Source organism: Heliangelus exortis, chromosome 1, assembly GCF_036169615.1.
Source record: "Heliangelus exortis chromosome 1, bHelExo1.hap1, whole genome shotgun sequence".
Lineage (NCBI taxonomy): Eukaryota > Metazoa > Chordata > Aves > Apodiformes > Trochilidae > Heliangelus > Heliangelus exortis.
In genome coordinates, this window is record NC_092422.1 from 13,403,188 (window position 1) to 13,420,429 (window position 17,242).

Below are 17,242 nucleotides of genomic sequence, written 5' to 3' on the forward strand. Positions count from 1 at the left end.
AAAATGAACTATAACTTAAGCACAAAGATGAAAACTACTCTTCAATGTTCATATGTTCAAGAGTTTAAGATCAGACAGGATTAAATAACTTCTCTGTCTAGTCCCATACCTCATCTATCTGTCTCATACCATGGAGAAAATGAAGCCTGTTATTGGAATTTAGGCACAGAAAGATTTTGCTTTGATCTTCAAAAAGCTAGTATTATTTGATTCCTATTTATTTAATTAACTGTATTTCAAAATCAAATAATGATCAATGATCTAATCTTAATTATTTCTTCACCTAGCTCATAAAGCCTCCACAACATCAGCCTTAAAAAATAAGCCAAAACCCTGCCAACCCAACCTCCCCTGAGATTCTTGTGATAAAATCTCAGGTGTTTTTTGATTATTACTGCCAACCAGTTCCCTCAATGCTATAAAAGGCAAGTCATATCCTGAGCTTTAATTGCACCTTCATGTGGGTTTTCCACTCTGCTCATCTCCATCTAATCTCTAACAGTTCCTGTCCCGAATGGTATTCCCTTCATTGATTCATCTAAAATTTATTTGGAAAACACTTAAGATTTGATTATATAGTATTTTTCAATATTCTCATCTGTCAGACAGTTTTTTATTGCAGGCACCTGCCTGCATCTCAGATCCATAGCTAGATCTGAGTCAATGTTCTCAACTGGAACCATTTCTACCACTATGCTGAACTGGGATCTGAGAAAATGCACTTTACCTGACATTAATATTAAAGTGGCAGCAACCACCTGAGGGACAGATTGTGTATAAACTGGCAAATATCAGATATTTGATTAATTTAAGATTTATGTGACAATTAATTGATGAAGCTGTTTGGCATATTTTTATGGACTGGTAAAACATTTGTTTGAAAATGTATTTTCTTTATTTCAGTCTTGGCTTTAATATGAAGAAAACATTAAAGAAACAGAAAAATAGGATAGTAGTCTAATCAGTAGAGCACAGGTAAGAAAGTAAAAGTTGGTACTTGTGTTCTTTACAAAAATATGAATATAGAAACTTCCTGGCAACTGCCACCTTCTCATCCAATGTTACATTTCCTATACATGTTTCCTTGCCACCTGTTTTTTGAAGTGCACATTGTAGCTCTCTCTCTCAACATATAAACTTGTGCCTTGGATTTGACTGAGAATATGGAGAAAATACAGATAACTGAATCTATTACTGATATTACCAGATTCTTGTGGGATAGCATTTTTCTTAACCTCCAACAAAGTTCATTTATGTTGGCAAAGGTGGAAATCCTGCTGCAAAGAGGCAAATAGAATTTTAAGTACTGTAATGACTATTGCCATACAGGCACGTTTGTATCAGGAAGTGGTCAAAATGCCAATAGTTCACACACACAAATATGATCACTGGTTTTGCTATGAGCAAAGCTGCACAGATTGTGCTCCAGCACTGAGACATGTTGATAAAAATACTGCTGGAAGTAGCACCCACATTGTCTTTGAAAACTGCACTATTAACTTAGCTCACTGACATGCTGTCACTAGAGTGAATTAATGAGTTGCAGAGATCTTGCAGAAGTGCAAAATATGGAAAACACAAGGCTTTATCTAACCCAGGAGTATCAGGTGCAAGCAGTGATTTGTAGTAAGTGCATCAGTCCTCAACTGCTGCTACCTTGCACAAAATCAAAGTGTTTGCAAACTCTCAGCTCCTCCTGTCTGCAAATAAAGATATTTTCTCAAATCTTTTTTTTCTCTCCCGTATGTGATTCTGCCTTCCTGTATCACTCCTAACTGGCAGTGCTTTCTTGTATCATCCTATCCTCACTACTGGAGGACTGCTATCTGTATTTAGCTCAGTTTTAGAATCCTGCCTGAGAACTGCAGATATCTATTGCATCTCTTTGTAAAATCTTTTATTGTCAAATATCTCCCAAAAATCCAAGTTTTGCTCAGTAATTTACTACCAATGTGATATACCTCTTAAAATTTTTCAGAAGTACAAACTGTATCAATAGGTTTAAAAAAAACAAAGTAATTACTCTTTAAACATGACTAAATTTGGTACTCCTTGTCAAGTTTCTTGTGGAAGACAGTAACAAAAATCAATTTAAAATTAACAAAATGGAATATAGCTTGACCTGTATACCTATACTAAAGATAATGGTGCAGATGGAGCTTTTGAGAAAAAAAAAATTAGTTTTGGAAGCTAAGATAATATATTTGAGTAAGGATTACTCTGTGCTTGCTCTGACAACCAGGTTTTCCATAGCTAGGCAGCCTAGCCTATCATCATCAGAAATGAGTAACACAGCCAGCAACCTGTGCTCAGATCTGAATCTGCTCTATTTACACTGTTCTATTTACACTGTTTCAATGTGTGAAACAGCAAACATGGGTTGAATTTGCCTCTTACTATGTGGGTTTATGGGTTTCAGTCTTGGAGAACTCAGAATCTATACTAGTTTGTAATAATGTCAACATGCCCTTCATGTCCCTGTGTGCCATTACAGGCCATTAAAATCTCCAAGATTCGACATACCTCAAAAAATGTTTTTTAATTATTTAATGCAAATTCAATTTCTGGAATAACATTCTCTCTAAAAATAAGTCTCTGAAGTGAGAGCTAAGATTCTAAACACTTAAAAAAAAACATGTCCCCTACCATGCATCTTTTTATAAAAAGCCCAGTAGTTAGTGGGACATTCTCTTTTGATTTCCCTCTTCACCCATGGAAATAAAATTCTTATTTCTTACCTCTTAAGCAGGTGTCCTGACTACTACTCTGCAGTCTGTACTGGTATAAAGACCTGCTACTCGTGCAAATCTGCTTCACAGCAAGGAATTTCAGATTCAGTGGACCAAAGAGCAGATAGCAGAGTAACTTTTGACTATGTTCAATTGTTGAATCTTCTAGATGAACTAATGTGGAATTCCTTTCTTCATAAGAATATAGTTCAAAGTGAAAACAGTAAAGAATGATGGTATCTTAGTCATCTGATAGCCTGGCAATCAGGGATGCAAGAAGGGAAAGTGTATTTGACTCCTTTCAGGCACTGGAACACAGCTCTCATATCATGGCCTTACCTTGCCTATTTGTGCTGCTGCAATGGGGTTTATGATTGTAACAGGTCCTAGAAGTTAGCACAGCCAGTCTTTCATTCCTTTGCTTTAATTACATGTGACAGAAAAAAAAAGGTTGAGAATGGAAACCGATAAAATCTTCCTTCCTAAGTCAAATCTAGTCTTTTTTTTTTTTTTTTAATAGTGTGTTTTGACTTGGTGCACAGATTTACAAGGAATTTTTGACAAAAATTTATTTACAACAAATCCGTATATAGTCTGCTGATTTTAGCTATGTAATCTTCCAGTTCTCTGTCACGTTTTTTTTAAGTGGACCAAACAAAACTGGTTTCTCTAGAAGGGATGTGGCATTTTCAAACCACCAAATGTTGCACTGCTTTCCTTCTCTTCAAAGAAACACTTCTAGTGCTTATAACATACTTGACTAACTCTTATTCTCTTGCATCCTAATCTCAAAATCTTCCTGCCTTTTGCTGTGAATCCTGCCACACCACTGTCTTTTTCCTTCCAAAATCACTTCCCCTGACAGCAACAAGCAAACTGGTTTTATGATAGTTGCAAACCAGAACAATTAAATGTAAACATCCTGCTTTCATTCATTCCTGGACACAGCTAAAAGTCACAATTCTGGATTTCAGTCTTTTTGAAGACTGACTGTTCCATCATTTCCAACAAGGAAAAAAACCAAAACCAAACAGAAAACCAAAATGAAGCAAAATTAAGTCCTATTTCACTATAAAGAACTACAAAATCAGGATTACAATTTCATATTGATTTTCAGTTGGTTTGCTTAGATTGTTTACCACTTCAACATCTTGAAAGGCATAAAGTCTTCAATTCTAAATATGGGAACTGACAACAGTAAAGAGTTTCCAAATCTAGAATCTTTCAGAGGGAGATTCTGGATTGTCCTTGGTTACCATTTTAATGTAATTAACTATGTTAGTGATATAAACATGCAAAATTATGGGACTTCCAGATTTTTTAGTCACTAAGAGTTTTCTCTCTTAACAATATAGAGCATAGTATTTGAACACAAAACCTACTTTAAAAGCACTTCCACTGTTTCAGTTATACATCACTAAAGCACAAGTTTTTATTCTTTTTATCCCTTAGTGTAGTACTCTCCTACCAATATAAGCATTAGAGTTACATTTTGTCTCCTCCTGATCTTAGTAAAAATGTTAAATCACACTGCCATCCTGTTTTTTATTTATCTTCCTATTATTCTCTTGACTTGTCCTACAATTCAACTGGTGGGACAGGGTCACCCACTCACCCTTTAGGAATAATAAAGGTAGGAAACTCAGAAATATCAGTAGCAGAAAGAGCCAACATGCAAAACCACCAGGTACTGCTACCTGTTGACCAAAACACCCAATGGACAACAAACAGCTAAAAAAAAACATGAAGAGGGGATTCCTTTCAGTAACTATATTCTGAAGTGTGGACATTCAGAAAAACAAGTAGCATACACTCCCTTCTTGGGCACAAGAGAAAAACAGGTACTTTAGGATGCAATTTCTCTGGAGAAGATGTGGAGACTTTGGTTGTGTAACAGTCAACTGCACGTTTACAGTAACTGGATGAAATCTGCACGTCCACATTACACGTGCCTACAGCTTGGTGCAGCAAATCCCACACGGAACATTGCCTTTCAGAACAAAGCAAGATGCTATTGTAACAACTGGACAAGAATTTTCTCCTCAGTCTCAATGCTTACATAAAACTATGTTTTATGTTTTAAACTCAGAAGACTCCAGATTGTTGAAATGTGCTCAGATGTTACATGGTATTATGCAACAGGCACTTGAAATGCAGGAGCTGTGGCGAGGTAAACCAGGAAACCTCTGAAGTGCAGCCATATATCACCACACATAATGGCAGACTGTAACATACAAATGACTGTTTGCCAAGTCTTTCCACTCAGTAGTTTCTAAAAACCACATCTTATATCAACAGTTCTGAACAGATAGACAGCGTAAGATTTACACCACCAAAACTACATTTATTTCAGCAGAAAACAGTCTGACTATAAATACTTACCTTTTATATACTTACATTATGTAAATTATAAATATATCAATAGTTCAAATAAGTGTCTATATATTATTTTATACCTATTCTTTTACACACAATATTTTAAAATATTTGAAAATAAATAGTCTAAGTATTTTAAATACTTATATTTCTTTTATATACTACAAAAAATTATTAGCTTCCTTGGTGACATGGGTGGAAATCATGTCACCAGATGCAGACAGTGAATATTATCACCTGGCACTCCTTTGTGAGTGGTGAGAAACAGCTACTGTTAGAGTACTCTTATTTCAGTCCCAGGTAGATACCCAAAATAAGTCAGTGAATTACTTCCTAGAATTTTTTGTTTCTCTCCATGCACTGTAAAGTGAATTAAGATAAGCAGCTCAGTTTACACAGATTGTGTACACCTAAAGTTAGAAAAGAGGAGCATGCAGCAGCACTGAACATTCAGTTGCTGGTGCTCTTTAACACATGAAGGTCTACACGACCTGAGAAGGTGTTCCTACTCCACTTGAAAAGATGTTTAACATGGTATTTGATAATTATCTGATACCTTGATAATTATCTAAAATATTACATAAAGGTAATGCAAAAATTTTAGTAATTCACATTTCTCAAGCTGATTATGTTCTAAGCTATGCAAGTCAGGAAAACAGTAATAAGTCACAATGGGAGCAGTAGTAAGCCCAGAACTGGCACAACAGCCAAAGCACCAGAACAAATGCAGTCTTAGCACACTCAGTTGTTGTGGCACACATGAATAATTTAATCCAATTAATGTTTATCAAGTGGCTAAGCAACAAATACTTTTGAAGTCTGAACTATGAAGAAGACAAACATTAAGTATCAGCTCGGATTTTCTTCTTTCCCTTTTTAATGATGCAAATTCTTCATTCTCACAAGTGACACTCTCCACCTTAATTTTGAACTAATTAAGTGATTTTGTACTTTTGAATTTGAAAAAGCACTTAGCCAACTGTACATTGGAGCTTTTTGGTCATACGCAAAACAAAAGAGCATTACTAATGCTAAATGTTAATTAGTGTTACATTAAATGAAAAGCATTTGCATCTCTCAATTTGCCCTATGTATGCTTTTAATGATTGTGTTTTCTACCTAATGAAATGTTCATCACTATCAGGTTTACAGTACACACTGTACCAGAATCTGGTCCCAAGATCCAGCCTGTAAAGTTGGGCTAAAACCGAAAAACACTGCAGAGTTAGAAGAAAAAGTAAATTTTTGCATCTGCTTCATCAGTTTCACAGCTGAAAGGGTCTCTGCAGTATTGCATTTCACTCCTTTTTCTAAGAATATTTTCTATCAGGGGTTGGCATCTTTTAAAATATTTGGTGTGCTGTGCCTTTTTACATTCTGAAACTATGGAAAAGCACAAATGTTTAGTCCAGTTTACAAAGTGAACCACACTGTCATCACAAAAGTGCTTATACATAAAAGTCAGATAAAATTTATTAGATAAAGTTTGGTTGAAGTCATGGTCAGCATTCTGAGTGAGTAGACATAGTTCATCTTTAATTCCTCCACGAGTACCTCTCCCTATACAGAAAGTGAAAACTTGTGGAAAATCTACTTTTTGTAAGGTTGAGTTTGCCCAAATTCAGGTCTCACGAGAGAACAGAACTTTTCTTAACTTTGTCCGTTAAGTGTTACCTACTACATATGACTGAGCTTGTTCCCTGATGCTATTATCTGTACAACTCTTCAGGTTTGGGCAACAAATTTTCATTAGACAACAATAATAGAAATGGAGTAGAAAGGAAGACAAATGCTCTAGATAAATATAAAAAAGGAAGTGGGATTTAATAAAGGAAGTACAGCACTCGAAATTTACGATTTAGGGAATTTTAATTTATCATTAGTAAAACTCCAAAGGAGACGCTTTTGACCAAAAAGGCAAGAATGGAACCCAACAAGAAACCACACGTTAGAAACAGAGTAAGTCCAGAATCAAAATTCTACACACTAGGCTCCTGCTCAGGACAGAAATTTTACCATGGTGGTACACAAGCATTTTGATTGTGGTTGTCCTGCATGTGTCATCTTATTGCAGACATCATTAAGGACTATTTCACAGTCATGTGCTACAAAATTGAGCTCATTTATTCATCTTCGTTCTCCTAAAGCCCCATTAGAAATATACCTAATTTTTGTCACCATGAACTATGTATTCTGACAGCACTTTAAGAACATCTGATCATCAACAGCAAAGTACTTTGCAAATATAGTAATTCTACATATTTGAAAGCATTTCAAATAGTAATTCTGAATTCTTTTTAATTGGTAACTCCAAACTGCCAGTCACTCTCAGCTCACTGACAGGAACAACACCAGCTCATCAAATATAAACAATTTTTGTTATTTTAATTATAAGCAAATTTAACAAATTTTTATAATGCCTTGTAATTTGCTTATAGAATAAGTGAATTAATGGACTGATAAATCTATTCTTTAAGGGAAGAATGGAAAATATACAGCCTCTAAAAGCCAATAAACATTCCAAAAGTAAAAAAAAAAAAAAAAAAAAAAGAAAAGAAAAGAAAAGAAAAAGCATTTTGTCTGTAACTATATTTTGTCCTCCCCACTTCTAGTACTAATTGTTTTTCATTTCTGCTACACTAAACTTACCCCCAAAAATGACTTGTATTTTTGGTTAACCTACTTTAGGATTCTGCTTATGGTAAAATAGACTTACTGTATTAACACCATCTTTTGCCTCACTTATAAAGAAACACATGGGGAATCAAGAACCCAAAAGACAGCAAGTATTTATCAATCATGCATATATTATGATTCATTACCAAGCAATAAAATAATTTCATTTTAAATCTACTCTTTCATTTTAGTGATCCTAATACAGTTCTGACACCCTGCCTGCTAATTATATTCAAATACAGAATTAAATTGTGCTTATTGTAGAAACTCTTCTATTAACAGTTGGACTTGATGGTCTCAAAGGTCTTTTTCAACCAAAACAATTCTATGATTCTATTTCTATCTTTGCCTACACAGTTGTAAATGACTGGTCAGTCTGAATATTTTAAATAAGCCCTGTTGGGTTTTTTTCTTCAAAAATATTACAGATGAAAAATGGAGTTTTCTGGATAAAGAATCAGTCCATTTTACCCCAAGGACAGTATTTAACTAATACAGTATTCTCCACACAACTGGGGAGAATAAAATAAATGGTGTATGAACACGATAATTTCTGGAACAAAAATTACATAGGTTATTAGGTTTAAAACAGCCAATGTATTTGAGATGGCAGAAATAATTAACAGAGAAAATTACAGTAGTTTTCCAACAGATTTAACACCACTGTACTGCATACCTTGTAATCTACACACTAGAAAATCCAAGAAGTAGCAAAAGTGATCTGTTTCCAAACATTTTAATTTCTCACAGATATCAATATTCATGAGAAGTATATGAAAAGCAGACTTTTGATCATGAATTCGCACTCATAAATTTTAGCATTAATTATTATTATTTTAAAATAATTTAAAAATAATTTAAATTTTAAAAGATAGTTTTAAAATAATTTAATAAAATATTTTATTTTAAAAAGCAAAAACATTTCTCTGCAGTACTACTAAAATTAAAAAAGGTAAATAATGCATTCCCACTCGTAACACGTAATGGTCAGGAGGCATTTTACATAGGAATAAGGTATCAAGTTTTTATAATTGCCACTATGAATTTTTATAAAGTATTTTCCTTTGCACCTACAATAACAATCCTCTGTTTCTTATTACAGAAGAGTAATGTTAAACCTTTATTTCTCGTAAGAAATAAACAAAAAAGAACTTTAAGCTTAAATTAACTCAATTATGTACTCACAAATGGGATCATTTCAGTACTAGTAATCACATCCCATGCTTCCATTAAAATAAAAAAGCCCATTTCTTTAAGAAACTCTCTGTTGACTTGCACTTTCTGCACAAATACAGGTAACTGTATAAGTCCATTTTACTCATGCCCACACTGCTCACTCCTGCCATGCTTCCCCATAAGATTCAATAACCTGTATTTTTCCTTACTAAAGCCAAGAAGTCTGAAGTCATTGTCTGTTCTTGGAGTAATCTTCCTAAAAAATCCAGACACACTTCCTCACTTTCAGTCTTTGGGATAATTTAAAATGAGAAATATGAAGTTGCTATGTAAAACAAAAGCATTTTGGTTTTGTAATTGTGATGAAGTATTATTTCTCTTTATGTCTATATTCTTAATCTAGCAAGATTCTGCAAATAGAGACTGTGATTACATGGTCAGTTAAAAACAACCTTAAGACCTTTCTGCTACCAATTTATATGCCTTAACATTTATCATTAAAATATTTATGTTGAACAGTAGTAAGATTTGACCAGGTTCATCTACTGCATAAACACAACTAGTTTAGGAAAGAGATAAAATTCAAAAGTGGCGGAATTGAATTCAAATAAAAATTGAACATATTACCACATAGGTGAAAAATTAATAATAAAACTTATTTTTAAATATGGCACTCATAAAGTTTACTACACTCTTTCTTAAAACATAGCTCATTTTTTCTAAAAGTATATGGCTATTTTACCAAAACAACCAAAGCAAAAAATGTGAAGCCAAATTAAGAGACTAGTAAAGAGTAAGTGAAAATTAAATGTGTTCCTCTAAGTGACTTAAGCCACAGCTGCTTTCCTTGCAACATAAGATGTTTGTTTTTAATGTCTTCCTCATTAATTCCATTAAATGTATTAAAGGAAATGAGGCACTAGCTCAGAAGTTCCTCTGGCCCAGCTGGTCTACAGTGTTACCATTTTGCATGGACGTAGGATGCTGAAGGAAGAACAAGATCATACACTTAAAAGCAGATATTAACAACATACTGGAACAAAAAAATCTAACCACATTAATTTGCTAAACTTCTAATTTTACAATACTTCCCTTTTAATCTTCACAGCAATAAATCCTGGGGAGTGGAATAAACTATGTATCCTAAAGATATATATTTCATGTTTTTTCTAAGGAATCTATACACCATAAAAATAATTTTTTAAAGCATTTGGACCAGAAATTTGAATATCCTAGTTTTCACAGGATCAGATAAAAATCAGTAAAGGAGATAAAATATAAAATATGGAAATGTTTGTTTAATCTCTTCATCAGTTTAACTGAATAAAGAAGTCTGCTCTTGTATTCCTACTTAAAATCTCAGTGAGGATTTATGGACAAGGCATATAAAATAATCCAAAAAAGAAAAAAAAATAAACATAAGCACTGTTTTAATTTATTAAACATGCAGCTTGACTTTGCAATTTACTGGCAATTTGGAACAAAAGTCGAATCCATTTATTATTATTATGACTTGAAATAGTTCAGTGAAACTTGAAATACTTCCATAAATTTCAGGAAGCCGAATTCTCTTCTTGTAAGCAAGAAAAATTCCATGACTTTGAAAACCAAATGAAGCCAAAATAAATTCTTATCTGCCCATCAGTTCATACACACAAAATCTTCCTTCAAATAGCATTTACACTTTTTAAAACAAATTGTGTAACACAAAAGGTTTTAATGAAATTCTACCTACTTGGAAAAACTAACTGGTAACAGTAACTAATAAATAGCAAATAATGAAAGTCAAACAAATAATACTAGCAATATAGATTAAGAAATAATATAGTCATTATTCACGGTAATATTTTTTTAAAAGACAGTTGCCAAAACCTGGTCTAATGGAAGATGTCCCTGTCCCTGGCAAGGGAGCTAGAAACAGATTTTTAAGGTCCCTTCCAACCCATTCTGTGAAAACAAAATTACTAGAGTGGCAACACTTTTAACCATCAGCCATAAATGAAAGAGATGTTCTTAGCAGTCCCTAAAAAGGTGTATTTCAGATAATTTGGAATAATGGCATCATTTAGTACCTTCCATTGCCCTTTTAAAGAAGACTTTACAACTTCCACAGGTAAGTACTCCATAGTGGCAACCAGAAGCCTCATCACCACAGATGAGACAAATCTTCTGGGGTAGCGATTCAAACCCGTACTGAGAACTTTGGCTGGTTTCTGCATCTGACCTTCAAAAGAAAAAAGAGTTAAAAGAAATGAAATATCCAGTTTTGCAACAACTAGCTACTTACCTGTAGTTATCAGGTTCATACTAAAAACATTATAAATTTGCAATCAAGCTACAGAAGGGTAATAAAAAAATAAAGTATAAATGCCTTTTTTGCTTAAGAGCTAATTCCTACTAGGGTAAAGGCCCATATTTAAAGTCTGTCTCATCAATAAACAGAAAAGGGCAAAAGCTTAGTTGCATTTCAATCTGCTTCAGTTAAAAAATGCACAGTTTACGAACTCTGCTAAAACATTCATCTTCTCCAGTGAGTAAAATCATCCTGGATGATACTCTATTTTTCTGCATGTAGAATCGAGCACAGACAGAATCAAATATGATTCAATTAACTTTGAATAACCCCTTTATATAGGAAATTAAGTTTCATCTCAGCTAGAATTTTTTTTTTATATTTTGTCACTTCCCACTCAGATGCAGCATTGAAGAAAGCGGGAAGCACTTCTCAATTACTCCTCAAGAAAATAAATATACCCACCTACTTAATCATTGTTTTTGCAAAAATCAAGGATTTCCATTGAAACTGCAGCATTGTATATATGCATTTTTGCATACATTTCTAGGCAATGCATAACACCTTGGCATCACATTAGGCTATTTCATTCTAACAAGTCAATACACGGGTGTTTCAAATTTTTTATGTGACATTACCTAGGGGTAACGTAGGGTTTTTTTTCCCAATTCGGGTATATTTTGTAAAACATCTACGTATTTATGAATATTTTCTCGCCGTCTGGGAAGACAGCCTGGAGAACACTGCCCCCGCTCCCTGGAGCCGGTCACCTGCTCACGCATCAGATGGCACCGAACTGCCACAGGGACCAAAACGGGACTTCTGCCTGAGAGCCATCGTGCCACAAAGACCCGAAAGGTGCCCGCTGCAAAGTTAACACCGTGCTGGGAAAGTTACCCCACAGACCTGGGACACCGTGGCGTGCACAAGCAATACAGAAAATGGAAATGAGGCTGCAGTTACAGCCTAAAACTTGATCGGACTAAGTAAAACTTTGCCCGCGCGTCTCTCGACACCTTCCCGGAGCCCCACGGAGCGTCAGCTCCTCCTCAGCAGAAAGCGCGGGGCTCTCCCCTCGGCCCGTCCCCTCAGCAAGGGCACCCGCGCGAACGGATCCGCCGCCTTACCGAGCGTAGCCGAGGTATGGCGGGCACAGCTGCGGCAAGCCCTCCTTCAGCACCGCCGCCGGGAAGCCCAGGGGCTGGTGCCCGTTGAGACCCAGGGGCGGGTAGAGGCCCGGAGGCGCGGTCGAGGTGGAGGGCAGGCTGTCGGGCGCCGCCGCCGTCGGCCCGTAGGCCCCGGGCAGGAGGGTGGGCTCCGTCTTGTAGAGGACACACTCCAACGAGGACTCTTGCCCGGCCCGTGGGGGCTGAGGGTACTCGGCACAGCCCGCCGCGGGGGTGGCCCTGCCGCCTGGGTAAGGGGCGGTCAGGCCGAGACCCTCCTCCTTGATCTTCAGAGCGGGCGGGAAATCGCCGTAAGCGAAGTGCCCCTCCTTGCCCTCCGCCGCCGGGTAGCCGTATCCCGCCAGGTCCGGGCCGGGGGGCGAGGAGCGCGGCCCCGTGGTGCCGGTGCCGCCGCCGCCCTCGTACTCGGCCACGTCCAGCAGCTGCCGCGTGCGCGAGGCCAGGTAGGCCGAGTTGAGCGGCAGCAGGGGCACGTGCAGGTACTCCTGCCCCGGCTCCGCCGCCCGGGAACCGCCGGGCACCGCCGCCAACCCCGGGGCTTCGCCTTTGGAAGCCGACGCTGGACCCTCCGCGCCGGCCCCCGCCAGTTTAGAGGCAGCGGTCAGGGTGTCGCCGGCCGGCCAGAGCGGGACGGGCCGCGACGGGGGCTGCGAGGGTCCCGGAGCCTCCGGGGCTGCTTCGGCCGCCTTCTGCGAGGGACCGCGGCACAACGGGGCGTCGGGCGGCTCCCCGGTCTCCGCCCCGAAGAAGGACCAGGGAGCCGCGGCGGAGCCAGCATGAGCGGCTGGCGCCAGGAAGGTGTCCAGGACCGTGTCCAGGGAGTCCTTGTCCGAGAGGGGGCCGCTCCCCGGCCCGTAGGGGAGAGAGTCCTGGTCCTCCTCCTCCCCCGGCTGCTGCTGCAGCTCTTCCTCTTCCTCCTCCTCGTCTTCCTCCTCGTCGCTGCTCTTGGGGTAAAGCAGCCTGTCCAGGGCGATGTCGATGGCCTCCGTTTCCCTGCGAAAAGTGTCTCTGCCGGGCTGGCCCTGCAGCAGGACCGCCCCGTCTCTGGCAGCCGGAGGCGCTCGGGGCTCCTTGGCCTTCACCTCGGTCATGCTGGCCCGGGGCAGGAGTGGACGTCGCTGAATCTCCGGAGGGCGTCCGGCTATTCACATCCTGGACGTTCCCGCTGGGGCGGTGGCGCAGGTGCCCCTCACATGGTGCTGCCTTCGAGGGAGCGGCTCAGCCCCGGCCACCGCCGCCGCCCGTAGGGGGCTGAAAGGGATCCGGGGGCGACGCAGCCTGGAGAGAGGAAAAGACCGGAGCGGGTGCGGGAGGCGGGAAGAGCTGCGGCCGGGAGAGCCGCGTCCTTTCGCCAAGGCTCCGGCTGCGGCGGGCGGGCTGCGCCTCGCTGCCCCCCTACTCCCGGCTCCGCTCTTCTCTCGACTGCTTCCCGCCGTCCCAGCTCGGTCCGGGCGGGCTGGCCGCCCCCTCTCCGCCCACCCCTCCTCGCCCCTCCCCGCCTCCAGCCCGCGCCCTCACCGAGGGGCTGCGTCCCCGCTCCGGGCACGGACTCGCCCCGCCCGCCGCTCCTGTCACCGCCCGCCGCTCCGCTCTGCCTCCGCGGAGCAGCTGGGCACGGGCAGGGACTCACCCGGCAGCTCTCACACCGGCTCCTCCTCCGCTCCGCCTGTCCCGGCCCGTCCCTCCCATCGCTCGCCGTGTCTTCAACTCGCTCCCTCTTTCCTCTTGTCCATCTGGCCGTGCCTCAGATCTGCGCTTTCTGGGCCGGCTCCCCGTCTTCTCATCCCTATCTCTGGTGCAGGTGCTCCGGCCCCATGCTTCACCACCCCGAACTGGGCACCGGCTCATAGCAGGCTGGGCAGGAGATGTTTTGGAGAGCAGAGAGCAAGACAAGCTATACTTACTGGCATTTTAAAGTGCTTCAAATTATATTCTGGGACCTCAGAATATCCTCTACACCAAGAAAGCACGAAGTTTTTTTCTTCAAATGTTGGGAAAGTGGTGCATTTTTTGCTTCTAATATTTATCTGGTCAGGGTGAATGAGAGGACCTTTAAAATGGACCTGGTCTGCCTGGCCACTCTGCACATCGTATGTTACAGTTCAGACCAAGTTAGTTCTGACCAAGAAGCTGTCACCAGCTGATTGCTGCCAGGCATTTTGTGTAAAATGTTAGCTTTGTTGCAGAACCCAGTCGGCTCGATAAGGCAATTACTAGTTGGGAAAAAAAACAAAAAAACAAAAAACAAACAAAAAACCCCAAACAAACAAACAAAACAAAACAAAAAAACCCAAAAAACAACAACAACAAAAAAACAACCAAAAAACACCGAAAACAACAGGTTACATAGTTTGCATTACACAGCACTCTCAGACAAAAAAAAAATCAAAAAAAACCAGACAAAAAACTCTTGAGACATAAAACTTGGCATAGGACTAGTCCTTGTCGCTTTGAGTAGAATCCATATATTATTCACAGAAATGTACTCTGCTACATGCATATTTATGACCTGTAAGTATAGCATAGTTTTCAGAAAAGAATAATTTTTCAAAAATTATTATTACAAAAAAATAGTTGCTTTTGTTATTTTACTGCCAAAATATTTTCAGACTGAAAAAGGCAGCTTCTTGGGGAGGAAAAAAAACTTTTTGAAATTATTTCAGGGTTCTGAAAGTTAACATCAGGAATCATACAGGGGAAGTTTATAGAGGGAGTAGCTTCACATAAAAGTTCTTCAAGGCTCCATGTACTCTCTACATTATTCTTCACAAAATACTACTGGCTTATGGACTGCTCTGGAATGCCTTGTACTGTTTTAAGAAGTAGCAGGGGGGTTAATTTTTTTTCTTAAAGAATTATGGCATTGTGTTAATAACCGACATTTTATAATTTAGATGTCACATGGGTCTCTCTGTATACGTCCAGGAAATTTAAAAGAATGATACACATCAAAGTATACTTATGATGTATAGGAACATTTCTTGGACAGCTCTGTTGACATTGCAGAGGAAAGAACTGTTTGCCCAATAAGCAGCAAGAATTGAAGTTGTCTTTGTAAAACCTATCACGGAACTGATGTTAAAAGAATGCTTTCAAAAGGCAGTATCCAGTTTTGTTATGACATGACATTAAAACAAATCATTTGAAGCTCTTTGGCTACTGAGCTTCTGTGTTTCATGCTACAATATCTCTCCCTCCTCCCAAGCCTTCCTTTTCTCAGAAAAGTCAGGATTCCATCCCCAGTAGTGTTCACATCCGTGCTCATTTGAGTTTCCCCCCCCATATGTTTTCATGCTTAATCAGCTACTTGTCATGCCTTTTTGTTTGCTTTCTTATTTCCACTTCCTCAAACACACACAGTATTCATGGTCTGCATTTTTACAGAAATGTGCTCCAAGGACTTGTTTCCTTGCTGTGATTTGACTCCTTACTACTGCTTCAGGACGAGACGAGGCAGAGCTGCAGGCAGCAGGACCAGCAGGGGTTCTGAAAGGAAAGCAGCACCGAGGAGTTTGACAAGACCTACTTGCTGTCTGATAAATTTCTCTACTAACAAGGCCATGGAGCTGTAAATACCTGTAAATTCAGCAGAAATATGAATGTTTGCTACTTGCATTATTTGTCTAAATGTTAGCAGTTAAATATTGTCTGGGTTTTCTGTTGTCCTTCCTAATTTCATTTTTCTGGCCTGCCAAATATACTTTGTACTTCAATAGTTACAGTAATTATGCCGAATTACCATTGCTTGAGGAAAACGTTTGGGGTTCTTTATCCTTAGGACATGTATTGGACTTCAATTTATGTTGGCTTCACATGGTTGCTATGAACTTTAACTGGAAACTTTTGCTATTTTCTTCATATTATTCTATCCACAACTTTCATGCTCTATCCCTGGAAGAGATCAAGGCCAAGTTGGATGAGAGTTTGAGCAACTGGTCTGGTGGAAGGTGTCTTTTCCCATGTCAGAGGTGTTGGAAATATTTCCTTTTGCTGTCAGATTTTCTCACATCATGCTTTTCCCATGTCTCATCCTGTCATGTGAGCAGCCCAGAGAGATTCATACTGGAGTCCTTCACAGAGAGGAGAGGAGGTATGGTTAGATCCAGTCCTCCTCTGAAACTTGATCCTTCCAAGGGGGGGTCATGATGCCATTGCTAGAGTTAATCTTTCCTGACCCAGGGGCAGGCTTAACTCTTATCTTCGTTAATTTCTTTTAACAACCCATTCTTAATAAGATTTAATGTCTTGAATTCTCTACCTGGTACTCTTTAAGAGTAAAACCAGTACCCAGGAGATTTATAAAAAACACAACTTTACTTCAAACTGAGCAAGATTATAAAGCCTGTCAAGAAACCCACAACAATATTACTCTCAAGGTAACTGGTTACAGCTAGCAGAATTTGGCGAAGTATTTTTCTCAAAAGAAGGTCACAACTGGCAAAACCTTAGCCAAATTAGAAATTATATTACCCTTATGTTTCAAGAATAAGGTTAGAAACCGAAAGAGATAAAGAAAGAGAGGAAGAAAGAGGGAATAGAAAAGAGATCACAGAATCATAGGATGACTTAGGTTGGAAGGGACCCTAGAGATCATCTACTCCTGCCTCCCTGCAATGAACAGGGATGCCTCTTATCTAGACAAGGTTGTTCAAAGCCTCATTCAACCTGGTCTTAAACAACTCCATAGAGGGGTCATTCACAACTTCTCTGAGCAATCTGTTCCAGAGTCCCATCCCCCTCGTACTGAAGAACTTCTTCCTAGGTTCCAGTCTAAATCTGTTCTCCTTCAGTTTAAAACCATTTCT

The 17,242-nt window shown here is 39.5% G+C and overlaps 1 protein-coding gene across 2 annotated transcripts in view; it reads right to left on the reverse strand.

Annotated features, from left to right (window-relative positions):
* PGR (progesterone receptor) overlaps positions 1-14,052 on the reverse strand; it is a 36,903-nt gene extending 22,851 nt beyond the window's left edge. Inside the window, exons 1-3 of one of the 2 annotated variants that reach the window (XM_071734327.1) lie at positions 13,956-14,052; positions 12,378-13,715; positions 11,030-11,181 (exon numbers count right to left, since the gene is read on the reverse strand). In XM_071734327.1, coding sequence (XP_071590428.1) covers positions 11,030-11,181; positions 12,378-13,528 — 1,303 coding nt within the window. In that variant the 5' untranslated portion in view covers positions 13,529-13,715; positions 13,956-14,052. Of the gene's footprint in view, positions 1-11,029; positions 11,182-12,377; positions 13,907-13,955 lie in introns of those variants that run through there. The other variant, XM_071734335.1, reaches the window with a different exon arrangement.
* Between the last annotated feature and the right edge of the window lie 3,190 nt (positions 14,053-17,242).